Here is a 17,371-nt window from a genome sequence, read left to right on the forward strand (position 1 = left end):
AGCCAGTAACAGCCAGTAATCAATGGCACGCTAAGGGGTTGAATTGTACTATTATTATTTTTATTCCTAGTGCCCGGACGGGTAAATCATTCTAATTCTTTTTATTTCTTTTATCACACTCTCGAAAAATATTCTTCGAATTTTTATGTTTTTCATAGATGACCATAACGATAGGAAAGATGTCTTTTTATTTCTAAAATCAAGTGGTTCTTTTTCGGACATTAGAAATTACAACGTAATCAAACGTTTTCTGTAGTGACCAAATGGATCATTAGGCCAATCATAACAATGATAGTAAATATACTTTTATTTTTAACCTGAAGTGCAATTATTTAATTTTTTTTTATTCAAAAAAAGAATCAGTTTCATCCACTGGCGTTTTTATTTATTTTATTAGTTTTACTCACTTTTAACTAATGCTATACATTCGAAATTTTATTTTTCAAATCTTAGGTTTCTTATGCAATTTTTCTTTCTATTTTTCAATCTACAAATCACATTAAATTTAATTAAAATTCAGTGCAAAATTTTTTTAATTAATTTTTGTAATTTGTCTCGAAATAAGGATTTGAATTAGGGAAATTTAATTATTATTTCCTAGCTGTAGGTTTTTTAATTATGTCTCGTTAATTATGCCTGTGCAGGTTTTAAGTGGAACATGGAAAGTGGAATTAGTGAGAACAGATAATTGACTTTTATTAAATTACATGGAAGGGTTTAATATATGTTTGTTTATTGACAAACGATGAGTAACGTGTGTTAATGCATCAAAGTCGAGATTTTTTTAGAAAAATTGAAAAATGGGGAGCGGAAATGTTGGCGAAGTTCCAACAATATTTCATCCTCGGAGATCTCGAGGACCCAGCATCGTTCTTAGCGAGGATCAACCCAAACATGGTCCTTATGGCAGTCCTGCTCAAGTTTTGCTGGATTCTTCAGGTATTTAAATCTTTTTAACCTATAAGTTTGAAAGTCAGAGTTTGGCTATTTTTCAAAGAATAGGCTCAATTTTTTAAAGAAATCAAGTGAAGATGTCTTTCCAAAGACAATTAAAATATTTTCAAAATTGAAAACAATTATTCCTTGTTTAAACCATTTTTATAAACGATTTTTTTTATTATAGCGAAGAGTCATTTAAAATACATTACTAGTCAATTTTTTAAATAAAAAATAGGCTTATTCGTTGGAAAACGACCCAGTGGGCATAAAATTTGGCGACGTCTTTACGACTTCATTACGACATCGTTACAACAACTTTACGACATCCTATGTCCATGTCGTTAAAGTGTCTTTACGATATCGTAAATAAGTCGTATGATTTGACGCCCACTGCGGAATATTACAAACAAATTCACAGTTTGGCTATTTTTCTATTTCTTTGCAAAAACAAGAAATTCCTTTCCGATGAATTGTTTCGATGATCATTTGCAAAATCCCAAGAATTATTAATTGTTTAAAATATTTTTATAAACCAATTCAGAGTTTGGCTATTTTTCAACGAATCGGTGGAATTTTTTTCAAGAAACCAAATAAAGATCTCATTCTAAAGACTTTGCTAATACTTTCAAAATTGAAAAAAAATTATTCCTGATTTATACCATTTTTATAAACATCGAAAAGATATTCTACCTAAGGGTCATTAAAAATACATTACTAACCAGTGGGAACCAAGTTTAGCGGCGTCTTTACGAGATCGTTACGACATAGTTACGACAACGTTACGACATCCAATGTCCATGCCGTTAAGGTGTCTTTACGATATCGTAAATAAGTCGTAGGGTCTGACGATGTCTTTACGATATCGCAAAGACACCGAAACGACATGGACATAGGATGTCGTAAAGTTGTCGTAAATATGTCGTAACGATGTCGTAATGACGTCGCAAAATTTCGTGCCTAGTGGGTAGTCAATTTCTTAAACAAAAATTAAGCTTCTTCGTTAAAAACACATATTTTACAAATAAATACTCAGTTTGGCTAATTTTCAAAGAATACGCTCAAATTTTTTACCGAAACAAATAATTTCTTTCCGCTGAATTGTTTCTATGCTGATTTGCAAAATCCCAACAATTATTATTTATTAAAAATTTATTTATAAGCAAAATTCAAAGTTTGGCTATTTTTCAAAGAATACACTCAATTTTTTTACGGAAATAAAAAATTTCGTTCCGCTAAACTGTTTCCATACTGATTTGCAAAATCCCAAGAATTATTATTTATTAAAAATACTTTTATAAATAAAATTCACAGTTTGGCTAAGTTTTAAAGAAGACGCTCATTTTTTTACGAAAACAAAAAATTTCTTACCACTGAATTGTTTCTATGTTGATTAGAAAAAGCCCAAAAATTATTATTTATTGAAAATATTTTTATAAATAAAATTCAGAGTTTGGCTATTTTTCCACGAATAGACTCAATTTTTTATAGAAATCAAATAAGGACGTTTTGCGATTACTATATTCAAATACTTTCAAATTTGAAAACAATTATTGCTTATTTAAACCAGTTTTATAAACAACAAAAATGTGTTATAGAAAAGAGACATCGGAAATACATTATTAGTAGTCGGTTTCTTAAACAAAAATTAATTAATTTAAATAATTTACAAATTGGGTAAGTTTGCAAAGTAATTTAGCAAAGATTGTCCAAAAATACATTTTTAGTTGATTTCGTAACAAAAAATGGAACCTATTTGTTGAAAAATAGCCGAATTCTGAAATTTTGTATAAAAATTGTTTAATTAATTGATAATTCATATAAATTTTCAGAGTATCATAGTGAAAAGTCATCTGAAATAAATTTCAATTTGATTCCGTTATACAAATTGAGCCATTTTGTTTAAATATAGCCAATCTCTGAATTTGTTTATCAATATAATTTATGTTATCAACAATTGTAAGTAATTTAAAAGTAATTTCAAAGACAACTGTTTATATCGTAATGCAAAATTAAAAAAAAAATAATTCTCATCCATTGGAAAATAATTTTAGATAGTTTTAGCACAAACACCAGACTTTATTTCATAAATCCTAAAATGAAAAAGAACTGTACTTCTGAAAGTTATAAAAAAATAAAAAATGTTAATTTAGTGGTTAAATAAAAAAATAATCAAATTTTTTATAAAAAAAGCAACTGTTAGAAAAAACATTCTGAGTCCATGCAGGAGCACTAACAGAATACAAATAATGTGCATAATAATCAAGGTAATTGTTATAAACAAATTGAGTTTTAGCAATTCTCATTTTTTATAAATTTGCTTTTTCGTAGAATTCATTCTCATAGATTCGCATAGATTAAAATTTATTTATAAAATTAAAAAATGTTTTACTTCAAACTTATTTAGTTTAAATTAAAGTAACAAGCAACAATTTCATAATAAACAAATTTTTTGTTTAATCCTAATTTTTATGAATTTTACAATTTTTAGTGAATTTTAAACTATACTATTACCAAGCACAAAACTTTTGTTTAAAATAATTATGGCTTACTATTATAAATTAGAATAAATTGGATTCAGGTAAACAAGTTTTCAACTTTTTGAAAATCTCAACTTTCTTTTTACAGTTTATGCAAATTTCAACAAAAATTGAAAGTTAATCTAATTTCTCAGACTATACAGATCTAAGATTTGAACAGAAAAATTGTAAATCCGCAGGTGGATGCGGGGATTCCTTAGCAGGATGCAGGTCACACGACTCAGATGGTAACATTTGCAGCGGAGGTGGGGGAGGAGGTCAAGGTCACTGTCAAGGTCATGGACAAGGTCAACCATGTCCATCGGTCATCTACCGTCATCGGCATAGTCCTTCTTTAGCAAATTGTTACGCATCCTGTTGCGCCGAATCTGCAAAAAAGGTTTAAAGAATTCCAACAGCACGCAATATTGCAGCAATTTTGCTGCAAATATTGTTTTGCTTTGTTACTTTGCAAAGTTTCTGCACACTTAATTTGCGACTTTGCTTTGTAAAGTTCATACAAAGCAACTTTGCAACGTTACTTTGCAAAGTGGCCGCAAATTTACTTTGTAAGGTTCCTTGCAAAAGTTGCTGCAAGGTTACTTTTAAATGTTGCGTTGCAAAGTTACTTTTCAATATTGCTTCGCAAAGTTAATCTTAAATGTTCCCTTGCAAAGTTTCCTTGAAAATTTTCTTTGCAATGTTGCCTTGCAGCTTCTATTTTCAAATTTGCTTCGCAAATTCGTACCGCTAAGTTGCAGCATAGTCGATTTGCAAAGTTGCTTTACAAAAGTACTTCGCAGAGTTAATTTGCATATGTACTTCGCAAAGTTGCTTTATAATGTCCCTGTGAAGTTGATGCACAGTGTCGCTGTAATCTAGATGCAAAGTTGCTGCAATATTAATATCAATGCTGATGCAAGGTTCCTGCAATATTTCTTTATCGTGTTACTGCAAAGATGCTGTAGCGCTGCTGCAATATTATTGCAACTTTGTTGTAATGTTACTGCAACTTTGATTATCAATATTGCAGCAATGTTGCTGCAAATATTGTCTTACTTTGTTACTTTGCAAAGTTGCTGCACAATTTATTTGAAACTTTGCTTTGTAAAGTTTATGCAAAGCAACTTTGCAATGTTAATTTGCCAAGTTGCCGCAAATAACTTTGTCCGGTTCCTTGAAAAAGTTGCTGCTAAATTACTTTTAAATGTTGCATTGCAAAGTTACTATTTAATGTTGCTTTACAAAGTTAGCCTTTAATTTTCCATTGTAAAATTGTCTTGAAAATTTGCTTTGCAATGTTGCCTTGCATCTTCAATTTACAAAGTTGCTTTGAAAATATGTTTTAGTGTGTTGCTGCAATATTAATGCAACTTTAATGTAACGTTGCTGCAACTCTGAAGTAACGCTGCTGCAACTTTGATAAGCAATATTGCTACAAATATTATCTTGCTTTGTTAGTTTTCAAAGTTTCTGCACAATTTATTTGCAATGTTGATTTGTAAAATTTATGCAAAGCAAATTTGCAATTTCACTTTGCTAAAATGTTGCAAATATAGTTTGTAAGGCTTCTTTGAAAAGTTGCTGCCAATGTTGAGTTGCAAAGTTAGTTTTCATTACTGCCTCGCAAAGTTAATCTTTGATGTTCCTTTGTAAAGTTGCTCTGTAAATTTTCTTTGCAATGTTGCCTTGCAACGTTAATTTACAAAGTTTCTTTGCAAATCTGCTTCGCAAAGTTGGTTTCTAAATTTGCCTGGCAAAGTTGAAGAATAGTCGCTTTGTAAAGTTGATTTACAAAGGTACTCCGCAGAGTTACTTTGAAAATATGTTTCGCGAAATTGCTTTGCAAAGTTGCTTTATAATGTCAGTGTAACGTTGTTTTACAGTGCTTCTGCAATCTTGATGCAATGTTGCTATAATATTGCCTAATATTGTTACTGCAAGGATGCTGTAGAATGTTAGTACAATATGAATGAAACTTTGATGTTACTTTTAAACGTTAATTTTTAAAGTTGCCGCAAATTTACTTTGTAAGATTACTTGGTAAAGTTACTGCAAATTTAATTTAAAAGGTTGCGTTGTAAAGTTACTTTGCAATGTTTATTTTCAAAGTTACTCTTTATTTTTCTCTTGCAAAGTTGCCTTAAAAATTTGCCTTGCAACGTTAATTTATAAAGTTGCTGCGCAAATTTGCCTCGCAAACATATTTTGCAAATTTCGCTCGCATAGTTGTTTCGCAAATTTATTTCGCAAAGTTGCAGCATAATCGCTCTGAAAAGTTGCTTTACGGAGGTACTTCGCAGAGTAACTTTGCAAAGTTGCTTTACTGCAAAGGTGCTGTAGAGTGTTGCTGTAATAATGATGCAACTTTGATGTAACGTCGTTGCAACTTTTATTAGCAATATTGCAGCAGTGTTGCTGCAAGTATTGTTTTTGTTTGTTATTTTCCAAAGTTGTTGCACAATTTATTTTTAAAGTTACTTTATAAACTTTGCGCAAAACATCTTTGCAATGTTACTTCGCAAAGCTGCCACAAATTTGCTTTGCAAGGTTCCCTGAAAAAATTGCTGCAAAGTTAATTTTAAATATTGCGTTCCAATGTTACTTTTCAATGTAGCTTTGCAAAGTTAATCTTTAATGTTCCCTTGCAAGGTTGCCTTGGAAATTTGCATTGCAACATTGCCTTGCAACGTTAATTTACAAAGTTGCTTTGCAAATTTGCCTCGCAAAGTTTCAGCATTGTCGCTTTGCAAAGTTGCTTTGCAAAGTTGCAACATTGCAAAGGAATATTGATCTTAGACATATTTTTATGGATAGTAAACAACAACTCGGTAATCCAATAATGATTTAATTATGATTTAATTATGATTTATTATTCCGTGACTTTTTTAGATTTATTTTGGCGTGTGCGTTACGATATGTGTCACTGCAAGCTGGGTAGGAGCCACACATTGCATAAAATACCTGTATTTTCATAAGCCGGAGATCATCAGCCAGACTTCGTCCTCCAATTCTTCCGTGACTGGACTCTATCAAGAACACGTAAGTTAAAGTTTTACATTTCTTTCATTTTTCTTATCTGGAAAATATATTCAGCCTTCAAGTGTGCTTTGTAGGGTCAAGTAGGTATTAAATGCCACTGGATTATACTCAGAAAGTGCTTTAAGATTTTTGCTTTTATTTGTAATTTTGCAGGTAACAAGTAAATTTAGACTAAAATCTAGGTTTTAGGACTTGTTTGGTGGTCCAAAAACGTGTTGGAATTTTTTTGGACAATTTTCATGCCCTTCCTCCCTCAAATTAGTTTAAATAAAAAAACACATTTTTCCCCAAAAATTGATTTATTTTTGATGTTTTGTTGATTATTTTTTTATTTAGTAAACAACAAAATTAGAATTTTGAAGGTGTATCATTTCATCACAAATACTTGGATTTATTGAAAAATCCCTATAAAACATGAACCAAATATTTAGAAAAGATTTTTAATATCAACTTATATGTTTATTAATTTATTGAATATTTTCTAAACAAATAATTCAATAAAAATAGTTTCACGGGAATTAAGAGCGACGCAATAAATTTGAATGAATTTGAAAAAATTTATTCACCAAAATTTTTTTTTATGAATTAATGAAAGTTAATAAATAATTTTTTATTTCATAAACATCTATCATTAGCAGGTAGTTATGATTGCAAAAAGTTTTTTTCTACTGATTCGATCATATTTTACTTGCCAAGGAAAACTAAGTATCATACTTGGCCATCTAATAACAATTGATAATTGTTTAAATAATCTTTATTAATTAACAAATGCATTATTTTGCTATTTTTCGAGATACGAACTGGGTTCTTTCAATGTATATTTTATTATATTTATTTTATATTTCCTTTCAAAAATAACGTAAACTTTTTTGAGAGAATTTGATAATTGTCTACTATTGTTATTAATTATTTAATTAGTGTAGCCGCATACCAGTCTATACTAAATAATGTAAACAAGTAATAATTATTGCTAAGTAATTTTCAATATATTCCACAAGAAAAACTAAATTTTAATTATTAAATGTATTAAACGAAACAAATTTTTAATAACACTGTTAACAATAATAAAAATATTGGATCTTTGTATCCAAGCGTCTAAAAAAAGTTTAAAAATTTGTGATTAACAGTAGATCAATTTATGATAATTAAGTTTGATTTACAATTAATATATGATCGATCCCGACGTAAAAGTTTGATTTATTCCATCATAAATACTTGACATAGATAATTTTGGATCAAATTTGTTCTTGAAATAACAGATTATTTCTTAACTTTCATGAATTTAATTAAAAATCTCTTTTGTTCATAAATTGTTCAAATTTTGGGCGAATCAAGTAACTAATTGCTGCTAATTCTTCGTGATTGTTATGTATTCTTAAAGATTTATTATTTTAGTTTAAAATCCGTCGTTTTTTATTGCTGAACATGAATTTTTAAACTAAAAATTTACCTATTACATTTTTTGTAAAAAATCAACAGTTTAGTTGAAAATTCGTTTTGCGTAGAAAATTAATGTTGATTAAATATCTTGTTAGAAATACAAAACTATTGAAAATGTGCAAAAAAGTATATAGTCCTGATAGGCTAGCCAGCAACCGATTAGGGCCAGACAGGACGGACTAAATAACGAGGAAAAAAGTGATTTTTTTACAGTCCCTTTTTTATGTTTGACACTTTAAAACACCATGGTTTTGTTAGAAATGCACACAAAATATTAAAAGGAGATATTATTAGAAAATCTTTTATCCTGACGGGCTGGCCAGCACCCGATCAGGCCCCGAAGGGGCTGACTTGATAAGAAAAATGCATTTATTTAGTGTTCTTTTTTAATTTTTGACGCTTTTAAACACCCTGGCTCTTTTCGGAAATGCACAAAAAATATTTGAACGGAACGGGAAAAATTTTTTGGTCCTGAAAGGCTGTCCAGCATCAGAATAGGTCCGGCAAAGACTGACTAGACGATAAGAAATAAAAAACATTTTTTTACGGTTTATTTGACATTTTTGATACTTGTAAGTACCCTGAATCTTAAAATGTAGAAGAAAATATTTGAATGAGAAATTCGGAAAATTTATTGATCCTGATGGACTAGCCAGCACCCGATCAGGGCCTGAAAGAGGTGACTTGATAATTAGGCAAAAAATTCATTTTTTTATAGTTATATTTTCATTTGTGATTCTTTTAAACATTCTGGCTCTTTTTGTAAAAACAATATTTGAATGAGAAATACGGAAAATACGTTTACCTTTTCGGACTAGACAGCGCCCGATCAGAGCCTGAAAGAGCTGACTTGATGATGACGCCAAAAATTAAGTTTTGTTAGTCTTTTTTTCATTTGTGATACATTCAAGCAGACTGAAAATTTTGTTATCCTGACGGGCTAGCCAGCACCCGATCAGGGCCCAGAAGGGATGTCTTGATAATTTTAAAAAATGCATTTTTTCACAGTTCATTTTACATTCCTTTAAACAGACTTGCTCTTTTTGTAAATGTACAACAAATATTTGAATTTGCTGGGCTAGTCAGCACCCGATTAGGGCCTGGAAAGACCATCTAGATTAGACGTTCTAAACAATTCCCTAACTGGACATAAAAATAAAATTTAAACAAAATTTTGTTTGCAGCTGGTGCTTCCCTACAATGCGCCTTTCTTCACGACGTGGTTCCTCACCAATTGGGCAGTTCTTTATTTTCCAGTATACCTCTTATGTCGATCAGCCACGACAAAATGTTCGAATCCTTCCGAAATTATTGTGGAAAGCCTTCGTGGTTTCAGGGACAAGGGATTATCTGGAGGCAGATTTTTAACCAGATGTAGTCTTTTTTGTGGTCTTTGGGTGGCAACTAATTATATGTACATCCACTCGTTACGTATCTTGTTTGCGACGGATGTTATGGCACTTTTTGCTACCAATGTGGCTTGCGTCTATCTCTTATCCTGGGTCATACTTCATGAGCAATTTGTTGGCGTCAGGGTGAGTTTTAAAATTAAAATTAAAACCACAATTTTTCATTTTATTAATTATTATTCTTCATAAATTTTTCTGTTCTACTTTTTGAATTTCAATCAGTGGAAAGTGTATCACTGAACCGAACCAGTGAAATGTTTCATGATTATTCAGCGAATTTTTACTGATCATAGTCTAATGGCTAATTTAAAACTTTTTCTGCTGAGAAAACAGTGAAGAAGAAGTGTGTGAGAAGTGTGCCACTGAAACAAATCAGTAAGGATTTTCACTTATTTATCATTGAATTTTCTAGCAATAATTATGTAACTGAATGTTCACTTATCCCTTTAAAAATTCTGTTATAATTTATTGTCAAGACATAGTTTATTATAAATTTTTAAAAATTTTACTAATAGAAAAATGAAACATTACTGGATTTTTAGTGATTCCCAGTGCATTTTCACTGATTCAAATAGCGAGGAACGGGTCACCGCTATCAGTAATCAATTCAATGAAATTTCAATGAGAATCAGTGACGTGCTTCTACCGAATTTAACCACTGAAAAATGTGTCACTGAACCAAATCAGTAAGGATTTTCACTTATTTATCAGTAAATTTTTAATAATAATTATATAACTACATTTCCACTTATCGTTCTAATAATTTTCTTATGATTAATCAGTAAGACATAGTTTAATAGGATTTCTTAAAAGAAATGTTACTGATAAAACAGTGAAAAGGTACTGAAATTGCAGTGAATAGTCAATGATTCCCAGTGAATTTAGACTGATTCAAATAGCGAGGTAGAATAACTTCAATGATTCTCAGTGAAATTTCCTCTGAAATGAATTAGTTACTATGCATTGAACTTCAGTAGTTTTTCACTGATTCTTCAGTAGATAAAACTAACTGAGATTTGAGTAAACTATCTTTTGTTGATCAATAAGTGAAAATGCTTACTAATTCGGTTCAGCAACACACGCATCACTCATTAAAATAGCTGGAATTACGTCAATGATTCTCAGTACAATTTTACTGATTTGAATACATATAGCAGTGATCTACTTCTAAACATTCACATTAGTCACTATTCACTGAACTTTCAGTAGTTTCTCACTGATATTTCAGTGGAAAAAGTCATTAAAACTCCAGTTAACCACGTTTCACTGATCGACCAGTCAAATTCATTACTGATTTGGTTCAGTGACACACTTCTCCTTGATTAAAATTTAGAGATTATATTTGTATTTTTTTCTATTTACACAAGAAATAAAATTTATTTTTACAGATAGTAGCAGTCATTTTATGTGATACAGGAATCGCTCTTCTGGCTTACATGGATGGAATAACAGGAAGTCCCACCCTTTCGGGAGTCGTACTTGCTGCTGCCGCTGCTGCAGGTTCAGCTGTTTATAAAGTGAGCCTTGATTTATTTCTATTTAACCTCAAAAAACTAAAACATCCTTTTAAGTGAGATAAATATTTTTATTTTTATTTTGATTACTACATTCAAAAGTGCCTAAAACCCCATTTTTGTAGGCCCATATTGGCTACTTTGTCTAATTTTTTATAATACATTTTTTTAAACATTTAATTATAAAACTTAATTAACAACATATTACCCAAAATATTTTAGTTTTGAATAAAAATGACTATAGATTTGATACATTTTGAGTATTAACTTTAGTAATCAGAATCCAGTTTGTTGAATTTTAACCCGTAGTGATCACACCTCCGAAAAATAACGGGATGGTCACAGTGGGTCCAATAGACCCCACCGTAGAAAAAGGTTGCCATTTCAATAGTTTTTTATTGTTTATTTAAAATTTTTGATCTTTGAAAAACGTAAGGAAAAGCAATTGAAAAATTGGACTTATTTCATTAAAAAATTCATAACAAATTGAATTTTTGAAATAAAGCAAAAAAACGTACGGGCTCTACTTTCAAAATTGTATGCTTTTAATCCAAAAATAGTTTTATAGTGAGGTTTGACAAAAGTATATTAATTTTTAAGATTTAAGTGAAAATTTAGACGATACTTATAACATTAATGAGATAAGTTTGAGCATGCAAAATAAAGTGACAAAACTGTTTCTTTTTGAAAAATGTATTTGTTTCATGTATAATTATAATACAAAAGTAAACAAATCTTATTTTACTTTATAAGGTGAACCAAATAGTGTTTTCATTATGAAATAAAAACAATTGAATTTATTTTAAAGAAAACTAATTTTCAGCGAAACAGTGCAATTTGTAAGCAAAAAAGATAACATTTCTAAAAAGAGAGATGATTTGTTAACTAAGTAAGATTTTTCAATAAAAAAAGAAAAATATTCCAGGCAATTGTTGAATTTTCTACCATAATAACATAATTTTCAAACCCAAAATTGTTCAATTCTCAAGCCAGAAACTACAGTTTTCTAAAAAAACAGTTCTATATTTAACTCTAAAATATGAATTTTCAACAGAAATTTTAATTTAGAACCAAAAAAGTGGAGTTTTCAAATAAAATGATGATTTTTTTACAAAGTAGTATAACTTTAACCAAATAGTAGAAACAGAATAATTTTTAACCAAAAAGTTGCATTTTCGCTCAAGAACTATGAAATTTAGAATTAAAAGATCAATTTTCGAACCAAAAATACGAATTTTCAACAAAATAGTTGAGATATTAATCAAAAAATATTTTCCAGTCAATAAAATTGTCAACCAAATTATGAAATTTTTAACTCAAAAATAACTAAGATTGTTTGAATAAGTACTTTTTTCAAATAATTGAAAAAAAATTGATCAATTCGGTTATTATTCAGTAAAAATTTGGTTGTTAATTTTAATTTAATTTTTTAAGAGAGTATTTATACTCTCTTAAAAAATAAAAAAATTATGTTTTATTTCTTTCTTAAAAATTTAACTTTTTGTTTAAGAACTTTTGAAATTTTATTAAAAATTCGTCTTTTTTGGTCATAAATGAACCTTTTTGTTTAAAAATTCATCATTATTAGTTAAAAGTCTTAAACATAGTTTAGTGTATTAAAATTTCTTTATTTTTTGTTAAAAAATAAACAATCAGGTTTTGAAGTTGAACTCTTTTCTTGAAAATTAAACAAAAAATGTATTTCTTTCCTAAAAATTCAACTTTTTGGTTGAGAGTTCTTGAATTTTGTTTAAAATTGGTCTTTTTGGTAATAATTTAATCTTTTTGCTTTAAAATTAATCTTTTTTAGTTGAAAGTTCAAATGTTTGGTTGAGAATTCTTTAATTTGGTTAATAATTCGTTTTTTTCGTTTAATAATTTATCAACTAGGTTTTCAAGTTAAAGTACTTTGTTAAAAACTAAAAAAATATTTTCTTTCTTTCATGAAAAGTTAACTATTTAGTTGAGAATTCTTGAATTTGATTGAAAATTCGTCTTTTCGTGGTAAATTATTTTTTTAGTTTAAAAATTCATCTTTTTTAGTTGATAATTCAATTGTTTAGTTCAAAATTCTTGAATTTTGTTTTAAAACTCGTGTTTTTTTCGGTAGAAAATTAAACTTTTAGTTTGGAAATTCATATTTTTTGATTGAAAATTCAACTGTTTATTGAAAATTCTTGAATTTTGTTAAAAAATCTTTTTTTTTCGGTTTAAAATTTAAAAAACTAGGTCTTGAGGTAGAAATCCTTTCTTGAAAATTAAAAAAAATTTCTGTCTTTCCTGAAAAGTTAACTTTTTGTTTGAGAATTCTAGAATTTTATTGAAAATTCTTCTTTTTTTTAGAAATTCATCTTTTTGTTCAAAAATCCATCTTTTTTAGTATAAAATTCAACTTTTTGGTAGAGAGTTCTTGCATTTTTTTAAATGCGTTTTTTCGTAATTGGAAAATTCATTTTTTTGTTTAAAAATTCATCTTTTTGGTTAAAAATTTAACAACTATGGTAATCGAAAATTTACCTATTCCATTTTTGGTCAAAAATGGTTCTTTCTTAATTAAATATTCAACTTTTTGTTTAGATTGAATTTTTTTGTTAAAAATTCGTTTTTTTTTTTTGGTTCAAAATTAATTTCGTTTATTTAAAGACTCATTTTTTGGGTTCAGAGTTCTTATATTTTTTTGGAAATTCGTCTTTTTTAGTATCAAATTAACTTTTTTAATCAAAAATTCATATTTTTATTTCATAATTCAACGGTAGGAAATATAGGCATATTGGCAACTTGATCGCGTTTTACCAAAAGGCTACTCTACTTTTGGTGTGGGGGGGGGGGGCATTGCCAAATCAACGGCTGTCTACAAGGGGGAGGGGGGGGGGGGTAAAAATTGCAAAAAATTTGGGAACGTACTTTATGGATGATCCCTAACACTCGCGCGGCATTATTAAGAAAGTCGGATCCAAACTTAGGGCGCACTAATAACGGCACTATTGAGAGCGGCATCATTGAGAAGATGGACTTTACATTTGTGATACTTATAAAAATTATAAATATTTTTAGGTGTTATTCAAAAAAGTGATAGGAGAAACTACCTTTGGTCAAGTTTCACTTTTCTTTTCGGTCATTGGACTCTGCAATGCTGCCTTACTTTGGCCGGTTTTTTTAGCATTGTACTTTTCCGGAGTCGAAACTGTACAATGGGCCAAATTACCTTGGGCAACTCTACTTGCAGCCAGCATTCTTCACCTAAGTCAGTGTTTTTTTAATAACTATATATATATTTTTTTAATCAAATTTTACAGAATAGGCTCTCAGGCAAAGATAAGTTTTTTTGATTCAAAGAAATTTCTTTCCTTCAAACAATGATGTTTTGTTCCAATTGAAATATTTCTTTGATTTAAAAATCTTTTAGTTTGAGGATATTTTTGGCTAAAGGAAAAGTATTAGGTTTAAAAACGTTTTCTTTAATTAAAGACAAATATTTTTCTGAATATTTTGAAAAAAACTTGTCTTTTGCATCCCCTTATCAAAATTTCGAAAATAAATATTTTTTTGAATTGATAGATGTAAATAAAGAATAAAAACTAACTGTGGTTAAAAAAGCATGCAAATGTACACATCTGAAAACTTTCCTAATTGATTCTGGCCGCCAAATTTCAATTTAAGTGAATAAGGAAATTGTTAGTCAGACCGCAGAACGTCGCCTGATTAAAACTTTCCTTCTCTACTTATCTGATTTGAACGTTTTAAAAAAATGAAAGCTCAGAAGATTCTCAATTAATTTCAAAGAGCGGATTTAAAAAAATTGTTTTATTATTTTTTTTACTTAATAAAAAAGATAGGAAAATATTTTTGTTTTTTTGAACTTTAATCGCACTGAATTTGAAGCATATAGATATCGGCTCATAGATATAGTCACAATTTTGCCTATAAGAAGAATGGGTTTTCTATTGATTTATCAAAAGTTATAAGATAATTTCTGTTATAAGCAAATTATAGCAACAAAAAAGATTTGAATGACAATTTATGAAATGATACTTTAAAAATGAGAAATGAGAAATGAAAGGAAATTGTTAGTCAGACCACAGAACTTCGCCTGATTAAAACTTTCCTTCTCTACTTATCTGTTTGGAACGGTTTAAAAAAATGAAAGCTCAGAAGATTCTCAATTAATTTCAAGGAGCGGATTTAAAAAAATTGTTTCATTATTTTTTTTACTCAATAAAAAAGATAGGAAAATATATATATATTTTTTTGTTTAACTTTAATCGCACTAAATTTGAATAACTTATCTATAAGTATGCCCAGAGGCATGCTTATAGATATCGGTTTATAGATATAATCACAATTTTTCCTATAAGAAGAATAGGTTTTCTATTGATTTAATCAAAGTTATAAGATAATTTCTGTTATAAACAAATTATAGCAACACAAATGATTGGAATTATAATTTATGAAACGATACTTTAAAAATGGTAAACGGTAAATTAAAGGAAATTGTTAGTCAGGCCGCAGATCTTCGCCTGATTAAAACTTTCTTTCTCTACTTTTCTGATTTGAGTGGTTAAAAAAATGAAAGTACAAAAGATTCTCAAAGAATTTCAAGCAACAGATTTAGAAAAAGCTTTTTATTACTTTTTTACTTGATAACAAAAATAGGAAATCAATTTTATTTTTAATTTTATATTTACCGTTTTTTGAATAATGCTTAGATTGATTCCAACTATTCAAAGAAGTTTTCTAAATTCAAATCAGAATTTAAACAACTCATTGCACATAGGCTTATAGATATAAGCTTGTAGATATAGGATTAGAAAAATAATTTTTCTTGTGAGTTAATAAAATTTACTAAATAATTTTTGTTATAAACAAATTATACCAACAAAAATGATTAATTATCTTTCTAAGAAAGAGTTTTCACGGATCTATATAAAGTTAATTTAAATTTAGTTTAAATACATTTATGTTAATTCATTTTTATCAACTGAATGCAACAAAAATTGAGTTGCAACATTTAAAAAATTATTATTCCACTTTTCAGTTGCCAACATGTTAGGAAATTTCAGCGTAGCACTGACATACGATCTTTTTATCACACTGGGTTTAATAACAGCCATTCCGGTTTCAGCTGGTAAGTTTGATCAATATTTTTAAAAAATCTATATTTATAAGAATTTTATTATATTGAGGTGATATATAATTTCTCGAAAATAGATAAATATATTATTAAAAAACTAAAAATAATGAGGGTACTATGTTAAGTTCGAATTAAAACGCCTTAAACTTGTAACATTCCAAGTAAAGATATTTCATCTTCAACAAAATATGTGAATTTTTAAAGAAAAAGGTGAATTTTAAACATTAAAGATCATTTTACAAATCAAGCAGATTGATTTTCTAGAAAAATAGCTGAATTTTCACACGAAATATACACCTTTTTAAACAGACACATTGTTCAATCAATTCAACAAAAAAAGTCAGACAATAGTTTAATCTTAACGAAATAAGTAAATTTTCAACAAACAAGATTAATTTTCTATCCAGATAGACGAATTCTAAAAAAATAGTTAAGTATTCAAGATAAAAATTCGATTGTTTTAAAAAACAGTTGACTTTTAAACCGTCTAAGAAGATTGTTCAACAAGAACGATAATTTCATTTATTTAGTTTAATTTCCTACAAAAAATCAGAATTTTTAACAAAAAAATTAATTTTCAACTGAACAGTAAAATATTCAAACAAACAAAATAAACTCTAAAAAATAATAATTCTAGACTTTTCAACCAAAAAATTAACTTTTAACCAAGAATATTTCTATTTTCTTATTGGTTTCTATTAATTTTGTTCAATATTTCAAATATTTGTTTTATGTCCGAAAATTATATTGAAAAAAAAGAAATAGATTTTTTAAAATTATTCTCTCTCATGTTTATTTATTATTTTGTTCATAAGGAAAAAGCCAAAGCAAAGATGAAAATTTCAGAAAAACCGCAAGTTTCTAACAATTATCTAAGAGAAAATACTTATGAGCAATAATAAATTATTTAAATAATTACATTTGTTAACTTGCATTAATTATTACTTCGCTATGTGAAAAGTGAACTAAAAGTTAAAAATTTCAGAAAAAATCGCCACTCTCTAGCGTTACTATAGGATCGGATACTTATAAGCAATAATCATTTCTTAAAACAATTATGTTCGTTAAATATTATCATTTATTTCGCTTTGAGTGAAAAGTTTTCAATGAGTGAAAAATTTGAGAAAAACCGCAAGTATCTAGGATTAATATAGTAGAAAAGCGTTGTAAACAATAAAAATTTGTTTAAAAAATTATGTTTATTCAATTAAATGAATTATTACCCCACTTTAATAAAAAAGTGGACAAAAAATAGAAAGTTTTATGTAACATTGCAACTACTATCTAGTATTATTCAAAGAGAATATTATTGTAAATAATAATGAATTGTTTACACAATCACATTTAAAAAATTTTATTAATTTTTTCCTTGCTCTGACT

General features: G+C 28.2%; 1 protein-coding gene across 3 annotated transcripts in view; it reads left to right on the forward strand.

Moving 5' to 3' along the window:
- Nucleotides 1-17,371, forward strand: part of LOC117178313 (putative thiamine transporter SLC35F3) — a 24,369-nt gene continuing 6,998 nt past the window's right edge. For 2 of the 3 annotated variants that reach the window (XM_033369693.1, XM_033369691.1), the window contains exons 1-8: nucleotides 1-81; nucleotides 645-939; nucleotides 3,656-3,855; nucleotides 6,348-6,497; nucleotides 9,122-9,472; nucleotides 10,735-10,863; nucleotides 13,915-14,104; nucleotides 15,896-15,985. In XM_033369693.1, coding sequence (XP_033225584.1) covers nucleotides 801-939; nucleotides 3,656-3,855; nucleotides 6,348-6,497; nucleotides 9,122-9,472; nucleotides 10,735-10,863; nucleotides 13,915-14,104; nucleotides 15,896-15,985 — 1,249 coding nt within the window. In that variant the 5' untranslated portion in view covers nucleotides 1-81; nucleotides 645-800. Of the gene's footprint in view, nucleotides 82-164; nucleotides 295-644; nucleotides 940-3,655; nucleotides 3,856-6,347; nucleotides 6,498-9,121; nucleotides 9,473-10,734; nucleotides 10,864-13,914; nucleotides 14,105-15,895; nucleotides 15,986-17,371 lie in introns of those variants that run through there. The other variant, XM_033369692.1, reaches the window with a different exon arrangement.

This window comes from Belonocnema kinseyi, chromosome 8 (assembly GCF_010883055.1).
Source record: "Belonocnema kinseyi isolate 2016_QV_RU_SX_M_011 chromosome 8, B_treatae_v1, whole genome shotgun sequence".
Taxonomy (NCBI): Eukaryota; Metazoa; Arthropoda; class Insecta; order Hymenoptera; family Cynipidae; genus Belonocnema; species Belonocnema kinseyi.